General features: G+C 41.0%; 1 protein-coding gene across 6 annotated transcripts in view; it reads left to right on the forward strand.

Annotated features, from left to right (window-relative positions):
- RBMS1 (RNA binding motif single stranded interacting protein 1) overlaps positions 1-27,904 on the forward strand; it is a 213,381-nt gene that overhangs the window by 180,992 nt on the left and 4,485 nt on the right. For 3 of the 6 annotated variants that reach the window (XM_030852651.3, XM_070045970.1, XM_070045971.1), the window contains exons 5-11: positions 5,587-5,744; positions 7,763-7,842; positions 19,260-19,375; positions 20,227-20,276; positions 20,403-20,496; positions 23,925-23,975; positions 27,733-27,843. In XM_030852651.3, coding sequence (XP_030708511.1) covers positions 5,587-5,744; positions 7,763-7,842; positions 19,260-19,375; positions 20,227-20,276; positions 20,403-20,496; positions 23,925-23,975; positions 27,733-27,843 — 660 coding nt within the window. Of the gene's footprint in view, positions 1-5,586; positions 5,745-7,762; positions 7,843-19,259; positions 19,376-20,226; positions 20,277-20,402; positions 20,497-22,978; positions 23,346-23,924; positions 23,976-27,732; positions 27,844-27,904 lie in introns of those variants that run through there. The other 3 variants (XM_030852655.3, XM_070045972.1, XM_070045973.1) reach the window with 3 other exon arrangements.

Raw genomic sequence — 27,904 nt, forward strand, 5'->3', positions numbered from 1 at the left:
ACTGGATAAAGGAGCATCTGGCATGTACCTTTTGTGGAGACAGTTTATAAAAGTTTAGGTCTGGCTCCCATGTTTGGGTGATAAGGGACCTGTCACTGTCCACTTTCCTCTAGTGAATTAATCTGGACACTATAAAGTTTTGAAAATTCACATTGCCACATATTAAAGGCTTGCTTTCTTACATAATCAGAAAAAGTTAAGGGACATTCCACTAGGCGAGTCTGGGGAGTGGGGGAGAATATAATATTGTTTGACACTTTGACTACCGGAGTTGAAAAAGAACTCCACAGATATTCAAAACTGAATTATAAAGCTACAATTGGAGAGCGTTGGACAACAATGGTTGTTTCTTATACGTGTTTTAATTTCAGTGCCTTGCTTGGTACTTGGCCTATGGTAGATATCAAATGTTTGTTTTATTGATGATCAAAGAAGCCAATTAAGCAAGAGAAAAACTTCCCAGTTTGGGCAGATATGGAGAGATAGCAATGGGACATTTAAAAATTGTATTTATTGAGTCTATCGAGTGCCCTGATGAAATTTACCAAAGGTTTTCCAAAAGGCTCAAGGTTAAACTTGAGCCATGTATGTTAAACTTGGCATTTGTTTCAAATGTGTGCATTTTTCAAAATAAAAGACTCAATCTATGAAAAGAAGAAAAAAACCTCAGATAACGAGCTGAAAAGATGTAAAACTCAAGTCAACATTGGTGATATCTGTTAATAGAGTGACTTCTGTAGGCCTTTCCGCAATACCTCTTTAAGACCTGCTGGGGGTCGGCGGATCGCCCTGTGTTATTTGCCTAGCTGTATGCTCGCACTTTTTTCAGTAAATAGGCAGTCAAAGGAGCAGGAATTTAATCGCCCTTCCACACAGAGGTCTACCATGCTTCAAGCAGTTTGCATTCACATGCCCATAAGCAGCTATCTGCTGGTTGGTGAACCTACTCAGTACAAGAGAAAACAGATATCTGGTCTTCCTGCCAGGTCCCTTTCTTGAATTTTGGGAACCATTCCACACGCATAGGGAGGTTTTTGTTAATTTCTTTCAGATGATGACTGAGTGCTTTACACCATGAGGGACCTCCAAGCCCCACTTTTCTACTCAAGTGAACATTAGTGGGCATTTATCCCTCTCATGGCCAATGTGGGATCCAAGTGTTCTACCTGTTAAAGAAGCCATTGAACACTTTCCATGCCTAGGGATATAAAGAGGCCTGTTAGCCCCATTTTTATGTCTGACCACCCATAATTTACAGAAAAATTGTTTTTTGACATAGCATTGTATGTAATAAAACAGAGTTACGGTTGTCCCTGATTTTAAAGGGGCGAAATTACCCTTATTCAAGAACCACTCTGACGTAGTACAAGTACTGTATGTTCCGTTTACTAGGAATGTATGGTGATTAGAATGCATGGACCCTTTGGTGATCAGATATTCTTGTGGCCATTGCTGCCAGCTTGGAGTTGCTTCTCTTTTTTGTTTTGTTTTTTTTTTTTACTTGCAACTTTGTATGCAATGTGTGCAGGATAAGTTGACCATTTGAAAAGAAGGATAAATAATGTTTAGCCCTAGAGGTCATTCCAAATGAAGAGAGCTAGTTGACTGTTTGCTATTGAAAAAAAATGTGTTAAAATCACAGGAAATATCTACCTGTATTTAGTCTATCTTATCTCACTATTCATCATAGAGTGGGTTAGGAGCTCAATTTCCTGATTCTGATTTAGCACTTTTTATTATTTTTTTCTTCATTGGTAAACATTCAAGTTGAATTAACATTTTAAAGAATAACTTTTTTTTTTTTTTTTTTTTGCTGCATTGGGTCTTCACGCAGGCTTTCTCTAGTTGTGGCGAGCGGGGGCTACTCTTCGCTGCGGTGTGCGGGCTCCTCATTGCGGTGGCTTCTCTTGTTGTGGAGCGCATCGTCTAGGCACAGGGGCTTCAGTAGTTGTGGCACGCGGGCTCTAGAGCGCAGGCTCAGTAGTTGTGGCACACGGGCTTAGTTGCTCCGCAGCATGTGGGATCTTCCCGGACCAGGGCTCGAACCCGTGTCCTCTGCATTGGCAGGCAGATTATTAACCACTGTGCCACCAGGGAAGACCCAAGAATAACATTTTTATTAATAGTTTAATAGCAACTAAACCACAGATTTAGAAAGTACTTAGTTACCTACATTGTCAGCCCTTTTGAAAATACTTCACAGATGACAAAGTCTATGAACATTCTTAAATATTCTTAAATGTTAGTCATTTAGATTTTAATAATTGTAACTCAAAAGGAAAGCTCACGGGCTTCCCTGGTGGCGCAGTGATTGAGAATCCGCCTGCCAATGCAGGGGACACGGATTCGAGCCCTGGTCTGGGAAGATCCCACATGCTGCGGAGCAGCTAAGCCCGTGCGCCACAACTACTGAAGCCCATGAGCCTAGAGCCCGTGCTCCGCAACAGGAGAGGCCACCGTAGTGAGAAGCCTGCGCACCGCAACAAAGAGCCCCTGCTCTCTGCAACTAGAGAAAGCCCACGTGCAGCAACGAAGACTCAACGCAGCCAAAAATAAAATAAATAAATTTATTTTAAAAAAAAGAAAGCTCACAATATTTATGATACATGTTTCTTATGTAACATTTTTTATGCCACATCTTTGTCCAAGGTGTGTTTTAATGCTCTTTAATTAGGGAGTTCCCAGCTTTATTCTGAATCTGACTAAGCATGATTCAGAAATCTTTCTAATAAGATAGACTTGATCACATCACTCCCTTGCTTCTGTGCCTCCAGAGGCTGCAGATTTTTTAGGGCGTGGCTTTCTAGCTGCAGCACAGGGACAAGGCTCCCCCTTCCTCCTCCTCCCCTCACCCAACAAAGTATAACGCCTGAAATCACAGGATAAACATGGCTTATCTTCCTGCAGTGTCAGTATGACTCGAAAGTATTAATTCAGAAATACTGTTTCCATATGAAACAAACTCAAATAGTTAGGGAGTAGATTGCAACATCTACGTGATTTTTTTTTTTTTTTTTTTTTTAGATAAAATACAAGCCTTCAAGGAAATGTTGCAGCTCTGGCAAGGCTACTTTATCCTTTGCCCACACACTCTTCAGGATACATAGTCATTCTCTTTCGTGCTAGCATTGCTTAAGTGGAAAGGTTTAAGCAGTGATAACCGACAAAAAAAGTCATACTCCTTGGATAGCTTTTCACAGTCTGGTTTTCAGCCTCATGCCTTATGCTTGTTTGTCAAGTCTCAACTCAATGTCATGCCCTCTGTAAAGTGTTCCCTGATAAAGACAAGCTCCCCTATCTGTCCTCCCATTGTGATATGTATACATCTCTGTTACAGCATTCATTATATGTGTTTCTATCTCCCCAACTCAATTATAAACGGCTAGAAGACAGACCTGGAGTCACAATTATTGTATAAGAGGGTCTGGGATGTACAGGATGCACTATAAATGTCATTGGGCTGTATTAGGCTACAGGACCCCTCAGTGTACCCACTTTCAGAGAGAAATAACCCTATCTGTGTTCACCAACTAAGGACCAGACTTCCACAGGAACAAATACAGTCTTGTGCACTCCAGGAAAGATTCAGGGACTTGGGAGGTTAGAGCCAACATGAGATAGTTAATTGAGGAGCTGCGGATTGATTGGGTGAGGTCAGGGAAGGTAGTGAATAAAGTGGAAATAAGGAATTAAAATTTTAGCTTGTAGTCCACCTGAGAAGAAATTGAAAAATTCAATACCGAAGACCATTTTGTTTTTCCCTTTATTCTGAAGCAATTTATCTATTACTGTCATGCATTTATTAAATCGCTTTACAATTTTTGTACATTAAAGATATGCTTTATGTAATTTTCAGTGGGAGGTTTTGCCGGGCATAAGGTAATCAGTGGTACCACCCTGACTTTATCTACTTTCAGACAGAAGCAAAGGTAGTTGCCATTTTTGTTTAGTCTGTCAAGGGTTAATGAAGTTAAGTTTCTGGCTTGCTACTGAGCACTTGAAATTTTTTAATTTTTTTCCTGGACACAACCGCACTGACACCCCTGAGAGTCTGGGCCACCCAGGTTGGGAGCTTCTGCTCCATACCTTTGGGACTGGCCTGGTAACAGACTGCCTTCTGTCAGAACCAGGAAGTCATAGGGACAGTATTTTCTGCCCATAGTTTCTCAGTCTTTGGTAACTTTAATTCTTGGGACTACCAGGGTATTTGCCATTCCCTAGGATACCAGATTGTTGTTTTAAATCTTGAAAGTCAGTTACTTTTACTTGCAGATCATCTGAAAGGAAAGGTTTTATTTCAGGTTTAATTAATGCCAGGATACATTTGAAAGTAGAGACTTTGTACGAATATGCGTATGTTTCACATATATTTTTAAAGTACTGTGCATTTTGGAAATTTAAATATAATGAGTGTGCTGTTCTGTTGCCTAAGGCTAAGACATCGGTTAATGACTTTGCTAATAGTGCTTGTTAAAGAAAAATCATAAACTTGCATAGTTCAATATGTAAAGATACAAGCGGTAGTAAGATCAAAGGAAAGCCTGTTTTAAAGTTAAGATCATCCTAATCTCACAGTTGCCGAGATGAGTTTTTACTTGGTCAGAAAATATTCCAGATAGCATATAAGCTTATTTCCTGATGATTTAACACCAGACTCAGTAAATATACATAGCTGTTACTGGTTCTCAGAAAACTCAGTTGCTATCTTTGGTTTCAGCTGATTTTACCTCAGCAGTGCAAAGGTGGGTGGGAAATGATCTAATTGCTGCTTTTCGAACTTTCATATGCATTTGTACTGCCTGGAGATCTTATTAAAATGCAGTTTCTGATTCTGTAGGTCTGGGTTGGGGCCTGGAATTCTACATTTCTGGTAAGCTTGCAGGTAATTCCATCCCTGCTGGCCCCTGGATCACTCTTAGAGTAGCAAAGATTTAGCAAAACTCCCTTCCCCCATCTACATTTGAGTTCAGCTTTATCCAGATTCTAAAACTTGTACTGCCTTGAGTCTGTCGTTTTGTATGACTTTGTGGGGTTTTGTTTTTGTTAATTTAGGAAGTCCTCTATTTCCCATTGGTGATCACAACTCAGAGGTAGTAATGACTCTGCTGTAGAGCAAAAGAAGGGAATTTGGGCAAAATCCCACTGGACTTTAGTTGACTTAGTCCAGAATCCGTCGTGTGTTTCTGGATTGAATTATTAGCAGTAACAGCCATTTGTGCAATAGTGTGCCCAAAATGGGCTCCTAAAAATAGTAGTGGAGGAGAGGTTATTTTGTAGAACACTGCAAACAGCTGAGAGTTTTGCTTCCATGAGGGCATCCTCTCCAACTCAGCGACTCCTGCCAGCGCTTCTGCTTCCAAACCTGCCAAGAATGGTTTGGTGGGGTCATGTCTGACCTGCACAGATTGTCCAAGCTTCAGACACTGTTTTCAAGTGTTCTTGGTGACTCGGGTGTTCTGTAGTTCCCATGATCTCACTTGCTAGTACTTTCAAAGGAACTGAGCTAAGAGAGTGGCCAAGTAAAAGTGTGTTCACATATCTCACCTTCTGCTGGAAATTAATAGACAGTTCTCTGTTCGGTTTTAGCAACAGGAACAAGATCCTACCAACTTGTATATTTCTAATTTGCCACTGTCCATGGATGAGCAAGAACTTGAAAATATGCTGAAACCATTTGGACAAGTTATTTCTACAAGGATACTACGCGATTCCAGTGGGACAAGTCGTGGTGTTGGCTTTGCTAGGTAAGCACGCTACCTGTCGTCTTGTCAACAACAGTAGCTCTGCTATATTTCCTGGAAAATAAAAATTGAGCAAGGAGAGAGAATTTAAGCCAGGGTTCTAGGAGCCAGTTGTACCATGAACTTAAATTATGCATAAAAAATCGTTTGCATTTTTCCAAATCTTTTGGAAGCTCATTAGGATTCTTGAACCTGAGGACACTAAATATTTGGTGACCTAGGGGAAGGAAATACCACATGAGCAGTAGTTCTGCAAGTATGTTTCCTTAATAATTTGACTAATTAGATCAAGATGCCTAAACTTCTTAAAAACAACAATCTCAGGCTCCTAAATTTTGTAAATAAATTGGTATTTTTGTCTCGTTAGATGGAACTTTGGTTCATCATCAATAAGGTCAGTGAATTCGATTTTTAAGTGAAATATTTCAAACGCTCAGAAAAGTACAACAGACACCTGTCTAACCCCCCCAAGTGTTACACAAATTGTAACATTTTACAGTTTTTGCCTAGATTTTTTTTTTTAAGAAGTAAAATGTTGCAGATATCTAAACTACCCTCATTCCTTCCATCTTATTTTTATCCCTTCCTCCCCAGAAAGGATACTTCCGTGTAATGGTTAGTTTGCTCCCTTTAAAAACCTTAAACAAAAGAAGCTTTGGTTTTTGACGTAGTTGCAATCTGAAAGCCTGCGTACAAAAACTGATTTTACATCATTTAGCAACCTATTAATACTGTGCAGTAACCGATAACGTCTACATGTCTTAAAGTATTGACTTTGGTTTTGGAGGGGAAATTGCTGACGTTTTACTTTCCTATACATTATCCTATTTGATGACAATCGCATCTACCTCAGGCCTGTGAGATCAACAAAGCAAGCACTTTTCACTCTTGCACATATAGGAAAATTGAGTTAAAGAAAGGACTTTACCATTGTCACAGGGCTGCCAAGCAATGAAGCAAGGTCTAGTACCTGGTTCTTCTGGCTTTCAGTCCATTACTCTTTCTGTTAGGCCAGATGATTTTATAATAAAACGAAGGTATTCTACAGGTGGAAAGTCACCAAGGCCAGCATCCCCAGTGTGCACTTCATGGGTTAAAAGGACCCAGGTGAAACAGTGAAAGGCCCAGCGCCATCTGAAAATCGTCCCTCTGTGGGTGTTCCTCTGAAAGCAGATCAAGGACTTTCATTTCTGTATCCAAAGATAGAACCCAATTAAATTCTATTGCTTTTAAAAACTATTAAAAACCACCCATTAAAACCCAGGTGCAACTCTTCTGGGCAGTCCAGGAGTGTAGTGCATTTTGAGCAGATTATTCAGTGTTTTTTCCATTAAAGAAAAATAAATCAAAATGATTTAATTCCCCTGAAAGGTTTCTCAGGCGTTCTTAGCCACCTGCAGATGTGGAATAAGTTGTTAGGCTCCATCCTTTAATTCCTCCTCTAAAGCCAAGATGACAAAGAAGGTACATAATTGACTTCACTAATTTAATTTTAAACTTCAAGCTAATGAGAAAAACTGGTAAGACACATCCTCTGATTAACACCTGTTCTTATCATGACTTTTGAGTCTGTCATTTTTTTGAATATGTAAAAGGAAAGACCATCTTTAAAATGACCAATATCCCAGCAGCACTAAATACACTAGTATTTTAAACTGGTATTTTTATTTTTAATTCACTATCATGACTAACAAAGCTATTGTGTATTGATTATCAGTTTTTCTACAAGTGGGAAAAAATTATACATTTCCTATGCTTGGTATTAAATACTCTTTGTATAATTTATTTCTTTTATGATTCTGAATGTACTGTGTGGTTATCAAGTTTTTGTTTTACTATGGAAGCACACAAACAACAGTTAAATAAAAGATAGAATAAACCCACTTTTTCCTATCATTCACATTTTTGTTAGTTTTCATTTGTATCCAATAAACCTATAGGATTGTATTCATGTGTACAGGACAAAATGCAAACTAAGATATCTCTGACTATTTACGTGTTTTATTTTTATGTATAAATAGGATGGAATCAACAGAAAAGTGTGAAGCCGTTATTGGTCATTTTAATGGAAAATTCATTAAGACGCCACCCGGAGTTTCTGGTATGTTGTTTGTCTAAAATTGTATCAGTAGTCTTTTGTTTAGGATGTGGTGCCTCTTATATCAAGAACAAAAAACTCCTCATTTAGCTCTTTAAAATTTATTTCTTTGGATCTACAAATAAGACTTCAAAATTCACTTCTCCCAACTGTTTAAATATGAATGGAAGCATAGAGAAACAAACTTATGGTTACGGGGTGGGAGGGGGCATAAATTGGGAGACTGGGACTGACATATACACACTACTATATATAAAATAGATAACTAGTAAGGACGTACTCTATAGCACAGGGAACTCTTCTCAATACCCTGTAATGACCTATATGGGAAGAGAATCTAAAAAAGAGTGGATATATGTATATGTATAACTAATACAATTTTCTGTACAGCAGACACTAACACAGCATTGTAAAGCAACTATACTCTAATAAAAAATTCTTTTAAAATTCAAAAAAAATGAAACGTAAGCTTAGGGAAAAATAAAATATATATATATATATATTTATATATATACACACACACACACACACACACATGAATGGAAGCAGACCCAGTGGTAAGGAGGTGTGTGACTTGCAGAGCATTCAGAAGCCACTCCTCCTTGGATGAGGAAGCCATCCTCTAACTCACCTCATCACCATCCTCAATAAATATCCTGTCAGTCCTATCCGTTGAGGACTGTGGTACTTTCCACCCTGGCTCGCGCCTTCTTTCTGGAAGATGTCAGCATGTGTTACCCCTCCCCCTTACAGTGCCTGGACTCAACTTCTGTGGCCCCTCCATCCACTCCTCTGTGGCCACTTCCTCCCATTGCTCTGCCCCGTGTTGTCTTGACCAAGAAAACACCGCACCTCAGGAGCTTTTCATTCCAACGTTACAGCCCCTCTAGCTCCCACTAAACCTGGTCTGAAATACAGTGGGCTCCAGCTTGATCAGACCCTCAGCATCACTGGTCCTCCCTCAGCCTCTCACCCTTACCTAGATAGCAATTCTCAGTTTTCACCAGCCTGCTCAGCCCTCTCCCTAAACTGCTCCCACACCCCAATCCTAAGGAGATGACTTCACTTCCCTTTAATCAGGCTGTCCTGTCTTGCCCTTTCAACAGCTTCCTCTGCTGCCATTGGGTTACTGTCTGCATAGCGCCCTGAGGACACCCACCTGTACGGCAGCATTTAACATGTTTACACGTGTCAGTGCACTAAACTAAGCTCCTCGAAGGCAGAGGCTGTTTTCTTATCTTTCTGTGTTCATGCCTAGCTCAGTACTTGAACCGTACTGTTCAAGCACCAGTAACTGTTTGTTGGTTTTGCATAAATTTCACTTCACTATTCACCAAGACAACACTACCTATTTGCAAGCTAGCGTGCAAGCGGCTGACCACAAACTAGAAGACGTTTCCATTTGTGCGTGTGTAACTAGCGTTCAGTATTTATTCTTCTGTAGCTCCAAGGTTCCATCTTTAACTGGATGGCTGATGATTATGATTAGGGATCCACTTTACTTTTCTGTATCCAGGTGAGTCTCACTTCATAGAGAATCTGTATATAAGTGTGTGCGATACCACGGACTAACTGCATCCTTTAATACCAAAATCTGACAGCATACAGTTTGCATGGCTGTATGTGAGCTTGAGCTAGAGCATAAAATACAAGGTCTAGACGTACGCTCTTCCAAGGAACTCAGCCTTGTGAAAGAGCTTCCTTTTCTGTTTTTTAAGTCAGTTTTGTTGTTCCATCCACAACACTTGAGTTGAAAGAAAAAAAAAAGAAACGAGAGGGGAATATTTTTACCTTCCAACCAAGTAAAGACAAGGGAGAAATTTCATACGTGGGAGGCTTCTGCCAGCCTTGCCCCGCGGGGCCTTCCAAGGCCCCTGCACACAGCTGCCCCCCGTGTTCTCCTCGCTTCCCATGCCATCCTCAGCATGGGCAGAACCCCAGAGTATTATATAAGTCCCTTCGAAGGGCTGCTCACCCAACCCACCTGGGGCCTCGTTGCTTTCTCGGCTCATTCTTGCATGCAACAAGGAGATTTCGAGAAGGAAAAACACCCCAGCACACGTTTGTTTTGATGTTGTATCAAAGATGAGATGTACCGGCTCCCTGAATGAAATAGATCTCAGGGTGTCACGAATTGAGGTTGGACAGTTTCCTTTTTTCTCCAAAGGACTTCATGGTTGTGTCATTTAACTGTTTTCTTTGAAGTAGGTTTGAAGACTCTTGGTCACACCCATTCTAGGAAGAAAAAGACCTTGTTTTCCAAACCACACGCAAATAATTGTAGGATTCTCTGCACCTTTGCAATGAATAGCTTCTTCCAAGTAGTGCTAAGGGTCAAAGCGAGGGTAAGAACCAGATGGGTTCCTTCTCCATGGAGAGCATCCGGGCAGGGAAGACAACCAGGACTTAACTTTATGCCATTTTCTGATGTTTGATGATCTCTCACATGTTTTAGTCTTGGTTCCCAACTAGACTGCGTGTCCTTAGCGGCAAGGGCTGTGTTTTATATTGTGTTTTATTTTGGCGGGAAGGGCTGTGTTTTATATTTTCATTTTGTGGTAGGCACCAAAAACCTGTGCATCACCCTATACCAGCAGAAGTCACCAAGCGGTTTCCAAGAGCATTTTTCACATGGAGCTCATCACAAGAATCGTGGCTATTTTGATGGCCGTTTTGTATAGCTTTTGCCTTTAAGTGAAGTCGAGCTACTTTTTGGCAAGAGCTTGAAACGTACAATGCGGGATTGGGAAGCATGCTATTCCAGTGAACCCAGCCTTTCCCCAAAACAAGTCTCCAGTGGACTTGAGAACCCACAACAGAATTTGAAACCATTTTCAACTTCTCTGGATTGTTTTTTTGTACACACGATACAAGAATTATCTTTGACTACCTGTCTGTTTATTAGATGCTGCTGTCTCCCTTCCAATTACCTGAATGGCTGCTGTGACATGGGTTTCCCCGTGGAATGCATATGATTATTGTCAGTAGAACCAGATGAAAAACAAAAATATTGTCAGGCAAGGGTAAATTGAATGGGCCTCCACTTTACTGTTTAAATAATGTAGGCTCATTGCTAGGCAGACGTAACATTTCATAAATACAGTCAGAGGATGGTTTATTTAATGATGCAAGTTGTTTAGCGGGCATAAGCAGAATTATCCAGGATGGTTTTGTGTCAGAGTACTCCGATTCTTGCACGACTGACGATTTGCCTGTGACACTGGAGCCAAGTATAGGAAGGAAACCTACATTAGACACAGTCCCCAAAAGACACTTTCTTTTGAGGACTGAAAAGAAAACGCATCGCGTGAACAGTGCGACGAACAGTAAACTGAACGTAAACTCATCGCGTGGCGCTCTTAAGAAAGTCTCTAGATGGCAAAGCAGAGAGGTCAGCTGTGCACGTGAGTTGTCACTTCTCAGATGCCACCCATCCATCTGCCAACACACTCTCATACCGGGGTGATGTGGCTGGCTTCCCCCGTGCCTGGCATACCCCACCCTCGCCTGGGGCCTGGTGCATAACGTAGTATACGTTTAGAGTTCCGTAAAGATCCACTATACCACGTCACGATTTTTTATACAATCTGCTTTCTGAAATCACTTTTTAAAAATCGTGTGCTTTTGTGTCTGATGTTACCACATTTTCAAAAAGGTTTTATCTTATGGCAGATTCTTCAAGTGTACATTATAGTTTGTGTTAAGAAAAAAAAAAAATTGCTCAGAAGGCCGTTCCTTCTGTCCTTCCTCCCACTGAGTCTCTCATTTTTCTCTGAAAATGTTGAAATACTGTCCTTTGCTTGGATTTACCTTGATTTCGAGTGCTAGCTGGTTTGCAGAAAGTCAGATTTGCTTGGAAGGACCCCAACAAGGGTCAAAGAAGCAATGACTTCTTTGTGAGACAATCTAGGTGAATTCCACAGAGGTTTAAAATAAGTACGTCCCATTTGCTTGATAAAAATTCCATTATGGAGAAATAGGATGGTGGTGGTTTCCCGCACAGTGAACATTAGAAACGAGAGATGGGTAGAACTGACGTCCAAATTAGGAGACGTGCCCAAGGCAAAAACACTATCACTCATGGCCATGATTCAGGGATTTGTCTGAAAAATATTCTTCCAGTACCTTCCTGGAAGAGAGTACAGTCTCCAAGAAGACTAATGCACATGGCATGTTAGCTGGAACTCTCCTAGGGCTGCTTGCCCTGCACCCGTTGTTTCTGCCTCTGTGGGAGATGCGCACGACACACACACCCCGTGGATAAAGGCCACGTGTATATTCAGTGCTGCAGGAAGCAGTATGGTCACATCTCTCTTTCTGGACCTCTCCATGACGTGAATGGAGTCTGCCCTTGTGTGCTAAGGGCAGAGAGTTTTTAAAGAAAAGAAAGAAGTGTCTTTTCACTGGGTATGTGAGCGCCTTTGAGATGCCCAGTATGGTGCGGACATCATTCTGCCACATCGCCCAAAGCTTTGCCTGTGTCGTGGAGGAGCTCTGTCGTGTTGTGAAGTGCGTATGTGACTGCTGGCCTGCTCCATCCAAAGACGTCAGCTTGTTTTACGTCTACTTTATGTGTTACTTGGACTTTTCAGATTGGGTACATGCCCAGCAGGGCTTGAAAACCGCTCTTACGTTCTGGAAAGTTCTGTGTATAGGTAAAATTATTAGGGCCTTGTCCTATGCCAGGAGGCAGAAAAGGTAATGTTTAGGGGAAAAGTTACAAACCTAGTAAAAAACCTGGAAATCTTTCAAGGGTTTTTATTGCCCGTTTCATTTCCCAAATGTTTGGCTTAAGCATTATTAACTCTGTTAAAAACAGAAACGTTTGGCAACTCTAGGACAAAAGAAATACATGTGGAATGTTCCTGACCTTTAAGACAATGTGATCATACCTTCGGGATCGTGATGTGTTCATGTCTGTCTCACCCAGTATGTACAGTAGAGCAGAGTCTGAATGCATGTATTGTTGAGATGTTCCAGCCAAGGGCTGGAATCTTATGAGTAAATCATTGCCATGAAAGCAAAAGTGCTGGAACCATCCTGGGAGGCCAGTGGGGTGAGGGCTGTCTTGCAGATCCCAAACTCCAACTCATTCTCTACCAAGGAGGGAAGTCTGGTTTTTAAAAAGTGACAAGGGACCTCAACTAGAAGTGTGCCAGTGTTTGTTTTAGCTGAAGATCCTTTGAGTGCCCTGCCAGGCTTAGGAGGAGGCTACCTTCAGACAGCTGTTACCACCATGGATCACACCCAGCCTACAGCAGGCCCCTTCCAATCAGTTTTACACCTTTCCACTCTCAGGTTCTGCCAGAGAGGAACAATAAATAGTGGAGTAAGATTTTATAAAAGCATAAGGATCTTGGGTGGAAGATGTAGGTGTTACTATGAAAACAGTTTTCTAAAAGGCATTTGCCACTAACTTCATCCTTAACTACAGCTTGAACATTTCTTTATTCTATGTGAAGCCAAGGCAGCAACTATAGCCAGCTCTTAAATCTCACAGAATCAAATTCCAGGGAAAACAGGCCAGTCCCTAAAAATGTTTATAACTTCTGAACCGGAAGTTCCTCTCCCGAGAATTTATCTTGATAAGCCAAAGGTAAGAGGAGGGGCCATAGCTCAAAATTTGAGCTCCTCCTGTTGTCATAGTGATAAAATAATAGTAACTAATATTCATTGAACTGTTCTAGGCACTTTATATATGTTTATGTATGTTAATTGTAACAATCTTTTGTACAATCTTAAGTACTCTTATTATCCCCATTTCCCAGATTATGAAACCAGAGACGTGCCTGGAGTCACTAGCTAGTAAATGGCAAAACCAAATTTCAAACCCAGGGAGACTAATCTAGAGCCAGTATTCTAACCACCATAGAATCTGACTGCCAATATCGCGTGGGCACTGGAATCAAAGAGATAAAAAAGATAACACACACAGATGTTCATACGGTGTTACAAGAACAAAGAAACTATACATGATCCCTTTTCAAATAGAACATTATGTAACCATTGAAGAAAAGAAAAAATTCTATAACAAGGTAGAGAAAGGTCCACAATGTAAATGGTAGAAGAAAAGGCCCTATCATTGCAAAAATGAAAAATATAGACTTAGAAGAGTAGTAAATATAGAATATTAAAATATTTATGTTGGAGTGACGGGGAAGTATTGCGTTTTTGTTTTCTATTTAACCTGGCTTGAATGTTGTTTAACCATTATTTTACTGATAAGTAGAGCTGAGTGGGAGATGGAACTACTCTATCAGGGTCAGGAAAGGAGGAGAGATATAACCTAACAGAGCAGGCGTGGGAGGGTAGGCATCTGCAGAGAGAAGCCGGAGCTCTGCCCTGTGGTAAGAGGACCGCAGGGTTTGGTTAGAAACAAATAGGGGGCTGAAACAGGAAATGATGTCGTGCACACAAAGAAGGGATAGTATTTATTAGATCCTTAGGTTGAAATTTTTAAAAGAGCCCTGGATAGTTTCTTGCATGTCCTTAGTTGAGGGGTCTTGAAAGTAGCCAACAGTTTCAGAAAGGAAGCTAATTACGGTTGCTGAGTGGACCACTTTTCTACAACTGATAGAAAAGCTTCTCTCAAGGGCAGTTTATGTGTTAGAGACTGTTGATTGGGATAAAATACTGCATAGCTAGAAAAATGGGAGTTGGGGAGTAGCAGTTTCTCCAGCTGTTAGAACTTGGTGAGGAAAAGTTCCACTTTGTTACAAATACAAAGAACTCATAGCCCTCTGAGTGGTTGGGTTAGATAAGTGGGGAGGATGTCTGGGAGGTCTAGTCATGAACTACAGTGCTTAGTCAAAGCAGGCATTCTAGAAGTGATGCTTCACGGGGGTGTCTGGGGAAGACAGTTGAGCGCAAATTACTGTAGAGTTTGAGCTTCAGAAGGTGGATAGGGACACGACTTGGTAGGGATGTGCAGTGAGGCATCGTGGGCATCACCCCTATGGCTCCAGTCCCTTAGGAGGGACTGTTAGTGCCACCAATCAGGCATTGGTAAAAGATCGTCCCTGTCGAGGGCACATTGGAGAATCCAGTAATGCAGTTACCTTAGATGGCTCTTAAGAGATGCCCCCCCAAAATATCAGATCAGTGCTTGCATGTGGCACTGCCTACTGAAGGCTCTACCACAGTAGTTAAGCTTCTGGAGGTACATGTTCTTGTTGGTTCTGACGAACAAGAAAATAACTTCTCTGTCTTGGCTAGTAAGGACGAGAATCTGACCTGAGAGATTTCACAAGACATCTGAGGCACACCCTTTACAAACCCCAAAGATCCTGATTCATTAAGGGAAATTCAGCCTAGAATACTTTGCATATTTGGCAGAATCAATCAATAAGGGGTAATTTTATGAAACATTATATCATAAATGTTTTTGTTAGAACTCTTTGCAATTATTGTTTTGCTCAATAAGGTGAAGAGTTACTAATCTAGAAAATTACCATATAGAGGATATAGGTTGATGGTTAGAAGCTAATCTTTTTTTTTAAGGTTAATATACCCAAACTTACCTGTTGATCACACTCATATTACTAGTATTCAGGGCACGTCCTTCTCTGCGTGCCAGGCCTCCTCAATACCTCCCTTCTACAAAGAACAATCAAGGAGGCCACCTGAGGGATCTGTTCTGTAGGAAAAGCTGACATCACATAGCATCTCCCAGTCTTTAACCTGGAACCCTGGATATTAGGCTCCAAATGCAAACTAGAGACTATTCCCTGGTCGAGTAAGCCGCAGCATATGCCAGTCGAATAAGGAACTCTCATTTTGTAACAATCTTGCGCTCACTGAAAAATAAGTGGGCCATGACACAGATCTGGGTATGTAAGTTTGGTTTTCGATTCAAAAATCTAACTGAAGTCCTCTGACTCTTTCTCAGTCTAACGGTAACGTAAATGTCTTAAAGAAATCTTCACATAGTTGCTTTCATCGCACACATGATACAATCTTTGTAATCAATAGGTTATCAAGAATGCTTAGGATTAAGCTGTGTCTCATGTCATCCAAGTTCAAGGAGCGGCAGTGTAAAAGAAATATAGCTGTTCCTGTATCAGAAGTGTTTCACTTCTGCTGGCATTCTTATTAAAAACAAACATTTCAGTAAACAGTGCTCTGTCCCATAAATGGCTAAATGGCCTTATAAGATTGGGGATGCTCTCGTCCCCATTAGACTGCAAGAACTATGAAGTAAGACCCTGTTTTATTCACCACTGTATCCCTAGCTCTTCAGACTATATCTGGCACATAGTAGGCACTCAGTAAAACTTTCAGCTGCTAAACAGACCAGAGAAAATTGTAATAGAGGGAAGAAGCTGTTAGAATTTTATATTGCGTCACACACACAGAATAGTGGGGTATTCCTGTTCCCCAGAAGCAAGGAACCAACAGCTATCTAAAAACTGTGTCATTTCTACTGGTTTTAATTCTTTAAAATAAGAAATTAATTTTCCTAAGATACGGGACACCTGCTAGTAGACAAACTGTTGTAACTGCTTACCTTTTTGGTTTTAGAGGAAGGAAAATATCTTAATGACAGCACAAAATCATGTAGCAAATTAATTCATTTTTGAAAGATTCAACTACATTCTGTTCCATTTGTTTCATTTTAAATGATATATTTGCAAACATGTCATCGCTCACTTTATGTTTACCTCCTCGTTACACCATTTTTAGCAGGCTTGATTGTTGCCTGAAATTGCTTTTTCTTTGACGGAGCTTAGTGTAGATGAATGAAAATGTGTTGGAAGCACCTTCCCACGGATAGGGAAGGCCTGTTTGGCCTCTCAGCAAATGTGCAGCCCTGGCACTCGCCAGGGATGGCTACCCAGCTGCTTCCATTCACGCCTGCCCGGGCAGCCCCGGTGAACTTCCAGAATGAGTCCGACCTGGTCGCCTCCTTTCTCTGCTAATAGAGGAAAATGGTGCATTTGCATCACTTGCTGTGCCAAGTAAACTTTTTTTTAATTTGAATTTCAGTCTAGGAGCTCATCTTTATAATGCCTCTAGATAGAAGCAGTTCCCCAAAGTGAAGCCCCACAAAGTGTCAGCACCACAGAGTTTAATCTCTCTCTCTTGTTCCACAAGGTTATGGGGAGGCAGATTCCTAAAACCTCAGACATCATTGGAGAAAACATTTGATGCCATAAGGACCTTTCTAGGTCGGTGGAGAGTGAGATCTTGTTTCCAAGTTCTCAGTTTGTCCTTAGAAGTCAAGGATGAGGCATCCCCGGCCACGGCAGACAGGCATTCTCCTTCCTTCCACTTGAATGCTGTCTTCTCTCGGCCTTCATTTCCATCTGGCCCTGAACGGCCCACTTGTAGAGTTAAAAGCATCTTCAGGGGTTAGAAGGCTCTCTTGTTTCACTGCATCCATTTACTTTACCTTCTGTGATTGTTAGTGAAGGTGGAAATTTCCAAAAGTCAGTATCTTTTTTTTGAAAAGACAGAGAATGTAGTTTAGGAATGTAGGATTTGGCCCCTGTCCATCTTCCATCACACCCGGTTTGCCTTAAATGGAAGAATGGAAGTTCCTTGTTCTGGAAATCGGTGGGTGGGGGAGGTGTAGGAGTCAGAAGGGAAGCCCGGGGCATCTCACCAGACACATGACAGTTTTGCTCTCACCTCCTGGCACCCGTAGTACTACAGCTGCCATTCAGAGAGCTCACGTGCCAGCCCGTCCCTCTGGAGCGGTTTACACCAGGGAGAGGAAAAAGGAGTGCCAAACCATGGCCCCGACAGCCTCGAGGAGGAATTGTAGTTGGGTTTTGGGTGCATTTCGTGTTTCGTCAGAGGAGTATTGAGAGGCACTGTTGCTCCCACCCTGTCATTAGCGGGCGGGTAATAGTGATATAAAATAAGAGGTGAATTAGGATAATAAGAGGCAAAGGAGAAAGGAATAAATTTTCCACAAGTAGTATTTTTCTTTTCATGGTTATTGAACTTTGCAACAGAACTTGAAAGTAGTAATCATGGTTCCACAGTAGACAAAGGACAGAATGTGAGAGTCAGACAGGAAGGTGTGATTGTCTTTATTACATTAACTAGAAACATACAGAAACAAGCACAGCTTTGAGGAATACACTGCTATTTTCATTCAAGAAAAATTTTTTTAAAAAAAGGAGAAGTCATGGGTGGCCTACTCTGTCATCGCCTTTTCTTTTCTTTTCTTTTTTTAACTAATGAATATGTATCCCTGGTAAGAGAGTCTGTGCATCTTATACATCTTTTGCTTTTCTTTGTTAGTTTCTTGGGATCATTTTTTTGAGGGAGATGCGTAGTAAAGCAACACCAAGTGGGATGATTAAAGGCCCAGAAAAAGCTTTAGATAGGGTGGGCAGGTGTTTTCAGCTTTCTCACAACAGCTGTCTTCCATGTTGTATCCCCAAAATAAACAAATAAGACCTATTTGTATTCATTCATTGATTCAGCCAAGATGTAGAGAGCGCCTGCAGCACGCCAGACACTTACTTGGGCACTGGGAATAACAGGGATGAACAGAAGCCACTGCTCCCACAGAGCTTCCACTCTAGAGGGGAAACAGACACCAAACAAGTAGCCACACTCACAAAGTGTGATAAATGCTCTGAATAAAAATACAGTGTGAGCAGTATAAAGGGGGGGCTTGCTTTCTACTGGAGGAAGTGAAGACTGCTCTGAGGAATCGTAATGGAAAGCTATGGGAGCATTTTTAAGTGGTGGAGGGGTGGGTGACACAATCCTGTTCACATTTGAAGATTTACTGACATGGAATTAGAGAGGGCCCAGAGTGAAAAGAAGAGTATCTGCACCTAAAGAAGTACAGAAGTGAATCCAAAAATGCCTTTGCTTCCTCAAAATAGCTCTTGAAATGTTTCATTACGTTCTGGTTTGAACACCATAACTAATATATTTTCTGTACAGTATTTTTCACCAGTGGATCATCTCCTAAGGGTCTGAGTAAACTTTTGCCTTGAAGTATATTCTATCCATTCCCTTAGAGCACCAACACTGCTCCTATTAAAAAGAAATTCAGGGACTTCCTGGTGGCGCAGTGGTTAAGAATCCGCCTGCCAATGCAGGGGACATAGGTTCGAGCCCTGGTCCGGGAAGATCCTACATGCCGCGGAGCAACTAAGCCCGTGTGCCACAACTACTGAGCCTGCGGTTTAGAGCCCGCAAGCCACAGCTACTGAGCCCGCGTGCCCCAGAGCCTGTGCTCTGCAACGAGAGAAGCCACTGCAATGAGAAGCCTGTGCACCGCGGCACTCGCCACAACTAGAGAAAGCCTGCACACAGCAATGAAGACCCAGCGCAGCCAAAAATAAACACACACACACACGTATATTTTTAAAAAAAGAAGAAATTCAGTTACGTTTTATGACTCGTACACACGTAAAATTTTGGTTTCCTGTTATTTTTCCCTGTTTACTCAGCTCCTACAGAACCTTTATTGTGTAAGTTTGCGGATGGAGGACAGAAGAAGAGACAGAACCCAAACAAATACATCCCTAATGGACGACCGTGGCATAGAGAAGGAGAGGTGAGACTTGTAAGTCCTCTCTTGAAACTTCCGTGGGGGTGTATGATCATGAAAGCTACGTGGATGGTTACACAAGCAGCATCTTGACTTGGCTGCCACGCTTCTAGAATAGGGGCCAGGATTGAAACTTTATAATGTCACATAAAACTCTTCCCGGTGGATACCGTGCTAAGAGTGGGGATTCTCCCGATGGACACATAGATGGTGGAAGCAGCTGTGTTTACCAGTTAGCTACATAAAAAGTAAAAGAGCATTTTAAATTGCTGTAAGAAATGCACGAGTGTTTTTTTCCTCTAATGTCACGGTTTCTTAGGTTTACGTTTTAAATTATTCAGAAATTACTTGAAATATTATTAAAATAAACAGTATGTTTGTCATTGAGGATTTTTTGCCTAATAATAATGGTCTTTAGGGAAAAAAGCTCAATTTCTTAATAAAAATGTTGGCCCATCATTCCCCCATATTTATCGTAAATGGATTGTTGTTTTTGTTTTTTAAAGTAACATACTGGTTCAAGAATGTCTGGGGAAGTGCCGTCCAGTAGAAATGTTCTAGAATCTGTACTGTCCAGTGATGATCACTAGCCGCTTAAGGCTATTTATTTGAGCACTTGGAATGTAGCTTGTATGGCAGAGGGACTCAACTTTTCATTTAATTTTAAATATAACAGCTGCCATATGGGCCAGTGCCGATCTACAGCTTAATTCTCGTGTTGAGTTTATAATTACATCTGTCTAACGGAAGCTCTCAATTTTATCAACTACTACTAAACTATCACTGTTTTATGTTGCCATGACTCTGAGAAATGGAATTTTTAATTTGTGCCTTTGCAGATGAATGTTTCTTTTTCTTTCCCATAGGCTGGAATGACACTTACTTATGACCCAACCACGGCTGCTATACAGAACGGGTATGTCATTAAGATAAATACATAATGGCTAGAGGGAAAATGTGAAAGTGGAAAATATCAGATGTTTGTTCCGTGAATGACTCTATTTAAAGGATTACTTAATAAAGCCTTCTGTGTTTGTTCTAGATTTTACCCTTCACCATACAGTATTGCTACCAACCGAATGATCACTCAAACTTCTATTACACCCTATATTGCATCTCCTGTGTCTGCCTACCAGGTTTGTACCTTTAGGATTCATCAAGAGTACGACAACTTGCCGACCTTGAATCACTGCTACATTTTTATGTGTCTTAAAATTTTGAACATTTATAATGAAATTTTAAGTCAAATGTTATGCAGCTTGGATACCCAATTTAGAATCCGCTGCTTTTTATTTGACAGAGTGATGTACTTTTATGTTTAGGAGAATGTGCAACGAGGGGAAATGGTTGTCAGTTGTCACTCCTTGAAACGATAGCATTTTAGAATTGGGATGAACCCAAATACTTCCTCCACAACAGGCCCTGCTGCTGGACACCATGTGTCCCAGAAATTGAAACGGAAAGAGAATTGCTGTTAGGTAAAATACAGACTAGGTGTGCACCCTTGCCTTCGTTAATTTGTCAGCAGGAACCAACGAAAGAGCAAGTAAACATGTTAATAAATAAAAACGTGTCTCTGTTAGGTAACATGAAATGAGCAATGCAGTGAGATTTGAGGCCAAAAAAGAGAGGTGACTCCCTGTTTATGTTATTTTGTGAAGAGGCTTTACCCTAAACTCCCAACTTAGAACCAAGATCTCATTAAGCACCTTACTGTCGTGTTGATTTGGTTTTATTGCAGGGGTAGCTCCTGTTCTCCATGAACCCCATGGTGGTACACATGTACTTGTCCTCCCATATCAGAGTGCCTCTCACAGGGTTGCCGCCTTGGCCCAGACAGGGGCACTCTAACGGAGTCAGTTACAGACATGGGAATACACTTTTGTTGACTGTTGAGATCCTGTGTGACTAAACTAAACTTCTGTGTATTCTTGTTTCTAAAATAATTGAGTTAGTTATTGGAGCCCTGGTTTCTGGGGGTAGGGGACAACAATAATAACTGTTATTTCACTTCTGTAAGCCTCAGTTTCCTCATCTTTAAAATGGGGATAATAATAGTTTCTGTCTCATAGGCTTATGATAAGAACGAAATGAGATTATCTATGTAAAGAGCTCACCACAGTACCTGGCATATCGTTAGCACCCAGTAAATGTTAGCTATGATTATTATTATCATCCTTTACATCCAAGATTAACTGGCTGGTAAGAGTATATCCATTCTGCTTTTTTAAAATAATGGATTGGTCAACGTAAGCAATATCATAAAGGTGGTTCTGTCGAAAAGCATAAAAGTAGCTCTGGATAACAAAGAGGAGAGATTAAATGCACTAAAACTGAAGTTGTAAAGTAGCATTCACAGCCTCCCTCAGCTTCTAGGTTCTTTTCACTTCTTTTCTTTGAGTCGTCACTCATTTCCTTTTATCTCTCTGGGTTGTTAAGTTACTTAACGCCGGTGCTTCAGTTTGCTAGGCAGAGCACTCACTCATTTAATGCCTTTTTAATGATTCTGAACTTAAGATTTCTGTTTTCCTTTCCTGTATGAGATTCAATGAGATCTGCTCTAGTGCATTTTCCCTAATTAACAATTCCCATATCTGACGTTGAAAAGTAGTCTTCTTTCTTAACTATCTGAACTTGGAAACCTCTTTCTGTATACCACTAAAAATAGAGACGAGTAAGCTTATCCTCAGACAAATGAAAGATTGTGCATATCAATCTGAATGTATGCAGCTGTAGATATTTACAGCTATGAACGCTTCTCCTCACCACCTCTTTTTCTCTCTTTAGTATAAAAGCAGTGAGCATTTTGGCCACAGAATTATTTCATAGAATAGAAAAAAATTAGGAGACCAGGGTTGTTAATAGATCTGATAGACTTAAGTGGAAACAACTTTTCATTACAAAGGCCTGATTTCTTCTCCTAGGCAATCTGTGTTTCCCTAAAATACATGTGGAAATTCATTCCAATTGCCTGGCACTCAGTGCCATTATTACCTTTTAGACTGATTCTTAACCCTATAAGTTCAGGAACCCAATGGGGTCAGCAAATGGGCTTTAAGTGATCTGTGATTCTCTTAAATTGTTTGCAGAATGTTGCTTGTATGTGTGCAGTCAGTTGGGGGGAAAAGGTCTATTTCCTTCATCAGGTTTTCAAAAGGATTCATGATCCAAAAGAGGACAAAGAACCAATGATAAAGAATTCACAGAACATAATTATTATTCCCATTTTATAGTTAGGGAAAATTGAGGAATAGAAGTTGACAGCAGCATATTTGTTGCTTAAGAAAGAAAATTGTATTAGATGTCATGGCTTCCTAACCCCATGATGATATAAGCTATTAGATTATTAGGACCACTGGAATTATACCCAAAATGGGTGCATCTGGCCCAAATTGGGGTCTATAACGGGAGCTGCTCGCCTCCCCGTGATTTATTCAGTGAAGGCCTTGCACTCCTGTTGGAGCAAGCCTTTCTCTGCTAAACCACTATATGCTCATACAATTGGATTTGAGAAATTGGCATCTGCAAGAAACCACCAATATCCCGTTGGGGAAAGGCTGCAGTCCAGATAACTGAAATGTTAACAAGGCAGAAGCACTTAACTTTGGTCTGCCTTAGGTGGCAAAGGAAACCAGAGAAAACAAGTATCGGGGCTCTGCTATCAAGGTAAATCATAATACATTCTTCCCCCATGACTCTTCCCCATATCCTCTCTGTAGAACCTCTGAAGTTAACAGTAGCAGATGAGATACAGGAGGGGTCTGTTCTCAAGAATTAGAGGCAAACTTATTTTGAAATCAAAGTCTCAGGAAAGCTCTGGGCATCAAGAAACGGGCTGATAGTCTTTCTCTGGGGTGGCAGAGACTACACATGCTTTCTTTCCTGCCACAGAACCTGACTCTCACGTCTTAGACTTCTCAATCCAGAGGGTCTACTGTATAGATGCCCTTTTGACTGTAGTTGTCAGGATCTAGTTACTGAAGTTTAATTTCCTAAATCTGGATTTCAGATTTTTATGTTTCACACTAACTAGAAATTGTTGACTGCCAGACAGATTTCTGAAATTTAATGTCCTGGGTATAAAAAGGGGGTTGAATTTTATTATTCTCTTTAAATAAGCACATACTTTAAGGATTAGTTTCTAATAAGATGTGCTGGAATTAATTCTCATTCCTCTGTATTCCTAAAGCACCTACCGTTCATATCTTGATTGTAATACTTTTCACTATTTCTTTGAGTTGTTTACTTGTTTATCTCCCTTGCTTAGACAGTAAATTTCTTGAGGGTGGGACCTATGTCTTCCTTTTTCTCTTTGGTGCTTGATACTCAGTAAATACTTTTTGAGTGGGCAAAGGGAATTTGGTTTTAAATAATCATTTCATCCTATTCAGAGTGACCAGTTTGTCAAGAACTCTAACTGCCTTAATCTTAATCTTTTTAATCATTGATAGTATTGTTTCCTTGTTTTCCTTCTGTAGATCTTAACCTGATTAAAAGAGCTCTAGAGAAATAGGTAGCACTCTAATGGAAATCAATGTTTCTTCCAAAATCCTTCCTTTTCCAGGTGCAAAGCCCTTCTTGGATGCAACCGCAACCGTATATCCTACAGCACCCCGTAAGTTTTTCATCTTAATGGCTTTGTAGTTTATAAGTAAGCTATGTATATGTTAAAAACCATTCTCTGGGTTTAAACCATTTGCCCAAAGATGGTGTAGGATTTGGGAGATTTTAAATATCAAATATGAGAATGAGTTCATTATAAAACTTTCACTCACCTTGTCTTAAAATAAATCGGTGGTTGACCTTAAGTCAAATTCGCAATCCATGAGAATTTAAACGTAGGAGATTGAATTTTTAAATTTTAAAGTTTTAAAATTGCTAAATTTTTAACCATACTTAGGATGAAATAGCTCTCACTTTTTACATTCTGTTTAATGCAAATATAAAGTGTTCAAAATTGACCTGGAGTTTTTCATTAGCGTTAGCCTCTCCATGGAAATTATAAAAAAAACCTAAAGTAGTAACACCGACTTTGGTGAATAACAAAGGTGATTTCTTTAGTGACACGAGCATGTGTTGTACGTATGTATATATTACATTTTTTTTAATTAAGTGAGTTACACTTCACCTTATTAGGTAGTATAGTTAATGTATTTTTTCAGAGATACATAAAATCCAGTTTGTGGAATTAAAACATAGGTTTAAAAGTTGAAAAATAAAGGTGGAGAACAAAATCACAAAAGAGACTAAGAATGCCTAATGTAATAATCTAGATGCTTGCCATGAGGCGGCCACAAATTTGGCCTAAGCTTTCTAGTAACCAGTGCAAAACGGGAACCTTAATAAGCAATACAGTTCACAGTACTTATAAAACGGATCAGTTGCTTAGGAAAAGCACACTGTTCTTGGCCTTAAAATGAGATAGGAATTTCTCTCAGGACAACTTCCTAAAGAGGACACTATGCAGTGATAGACCAGGCATGTGAAACAGCAGAACAGGGACACATTCTGAACAGGAAGTTGCTGAGATGACTTTGAAGAAGCAGACAAAACATGTTTAGTTGATGACACAGGAGAAGAGCTCTCTGATGATATAGGTATGTGTGTTGTGTGTCTGTATAAACATACATACCTGTGTTTCTACACACACACATCTGCACACATACACCCACAAAGCCACACAAATGCCTATGGCAGTCTGCATCCCGGGTACTCTGTGCTGTCCTATTGGAGAATGCTGGAAATCAGCTCACTTTTCATTTGGGGGCTTCCTAGTACAGTAGCTCCTACAGATGAATGAGGGAGAGGAGCAGGAAGCTCCTTCTGCATATTCTGGGCTTTTGAGTCATTTCCATGATACCACACACTTTTTTTTTTTTTTTTTTTGCGGTACGTGGGACTCTCACTGTTGTGGCCTCTCCTGTTGCAGAGCACAGGCTCCGGACGCACAGGCTCAGCGGCCATGGTTCACGGGCGCAGCCGCTCCACGGCATGGGGGATCCTCCCAGACCGGGACATGAACCCGTGTCCCCTGCATCAGCAGGCGGACCCTCAACCACTGCGCCACCAGGGAAGCCCACCACACACTTTTTGATGATGCACATTAAAAATTTTAAAGGAAAAAATTTCTTAGGAAATATATTAATAACAAACTACTTCTGACATGAATCCATATCCTTTGTCGGGGGAGGGAGGGGTCAACTATTAGAGACAGAGGCAGGCACATCTCTGAGTTGAACAACTTTGAGACAGTAGTGGTGTGTGCAGAAGGCTCCTACCTTAGGATTCATTCCTTCTCCCCACCCAGATTTAGACTGCCTGCAACCAGCATTAACGCACCTGCACACCAATCTTTGCCCTCAATTGTGTATCAATTTATCAGTAAATAACAGTGTATTTAAGGGATGAGTCAGGTACAGTGATACCAAAAACCTAACATTAATATTTGTAGGGTGTATCAGAATAATTGCATCCTCAGGTAATCGGGTGATAGCAAAAGTGAGAGGAATGCTATAATCCATAAGAATATTACAATTGGATAAATTAGAGAAAATGCAAAAATCCAGAAATAGAACTAACTGAGCTTCATACACAATTAATGTACCATTAAGTAATCATTAAAAATGATGGGCTTCCCTGGTGGCGCAGTGGTTGAGAGTCCGCCTGCCGATGCAGGGGACACGGGTTCGTGCCCCGGTCCGGGAAGATCCCACATGCCGTGGAGCGGCTCGGCCCATGGGCCATGGCCACTGAGCCTGCGCGTCCAGAGCCTGCGTGTCCGGAGCCTGTGCTCTGCAACGGGAGAGGCCACAACAGTGAGAGGCCCGCGTACCGCAAAAAAAATAAAAAAATAAAAAGATGATAATGACAGTAAGGCAGTAAGGTAAATATTTGTAATGGAATGTTAAGTTAAAAAGCAAAACCCAGGGGCTTCCCTGGTGGCACAGTGGTTAAGAATCCGCCTGCCAATGCAGGGGACACGGGTTCGAGCCCTGGTCCAGGAAGATCCCACATACCGCCAAGCAACTAAGCCCGTGAGCCACAACTGCTGAGCCCGTATGCCACAACTACTGAAGCCCATGCGCCTAGAGCCTGTGCTCCGCAGCAAGAGAAGCCACCATAGTGAGAAGCCCACGCGCTGCAACAAAGAGTAGCCCCCGCTCGCCGCAACTAGAGGAAGTCCGAGTGCAGCAACAAAGACCCAACACAGCCAAAAATAAATTAATTAATTAATTTAAAAAGGAAAACAAAAAAGAATCCATCTGCCAGTGCACGGGTTCAGGCCCTGGTCCGGGAAGATCCCACATGCCGCAGAGCAGCTAAGCCCATGCGCCACAACTACCGAGCCTGTGCTCTAGAGCCTGCGAGCCACAACTACTGAGCCCACATGCCTAGAGCCCGTGCTGTACAACAAGGGAAGCCACTGCAATGAGAAACCTGCGCACCACAATGGAAGAGTAGCCCCCGCTCGCCACAAGTAGAGAAAGCCCGTGTGCGGCAACGAAGACGCAACGAAGACCCAACACAACCATAAATAAATTAAATAAATAAATAAATAAATAAATAGAAGCAAAAGCCAGGATATGAAATAGTTCATGTGCCCTGGTTGCAACTCTGTAAAAACATGCAGAGGCCAGAATCTGGACAGTGCTACCCTGACCATGCTAACAGCTGTGTATTAGAGACAGGCTGGGTTATACGGGTGATTTTTTTCACCCCTCCTCTCTGTTTTTAACTATGTTTAATTTTAGTTTTGATGACCAGAATTTTTTCAAATGAAATCAAAGATTCTAAAATTGGATTATTAACCATATCTGAATCTGCTTCCCTCCCCTGGCACCAAATTGCAGTTGAAGGTTCTGAGAAACACTGAGTGAATGAAGAATGTGATCTTGATACCAGCAGCCTGAACCTTGAATCAAATGACTATTTTTTTAACATTTTTGAACAAAACACTGTATTTATAATATTCAATATAGTATATTGTTTTGTGGCTGCATGAAACATCAACTGTCATTTACTTTAAAAAAAAAATTAAGCATTTTGTAACCTTGGCCAGCCAAAAGTAGTTTGCATTTCCTGTCACACCCCGTAGTTCTCCTGTGGACTAGCTTGCTTTACAGTTAAGTGAAAGTAAAGGGAGAGGTATTTAATAGAAGGATTTCTGTGAAGTGGGTGCTCTTTTAAAAAGTCTCAGGAAACACAATCTAGACCATTTATAAGAAATCATGACACCATTTGCAAGTTTGAGGGGAGGTTATTTTAGCTTCATGTTCCTCAGTAAACTAAGGCATTTCCTTTGCAAAAGGTTGTTCCAGAATCTGCACTCCCTCCCTAAGTTTGTCTCACTTCCTCTGTCTCCGACTCCCCAGGGTGCCGTGTTAACTCCCTCAATGGAGCACACCATGTCACTACAGCCCGCATCTATGATCAGCCCTCTGGCCCAGCAGATGAGTCACCTGTCACTAGGCAGCACCGGAACAGTAGGTGGCAAATTAATATCATGTGTCTCAGCAAACAGAGGAGGGTAAATTAATGCAGCCT

Source organism: Globicephala melas, chromosome 7, assembly GCF_963455315.2.
Source record: "Globicephala melas chromosome 7, mGloMel1.2, whole genome shotgun sequence".
Taxonomy (NCBI): Eukaryota; Metazoa; Chordata; class Mammalia; order Artiodactyla; family Delphinidae; genus Globicephala; species Globicephala melas.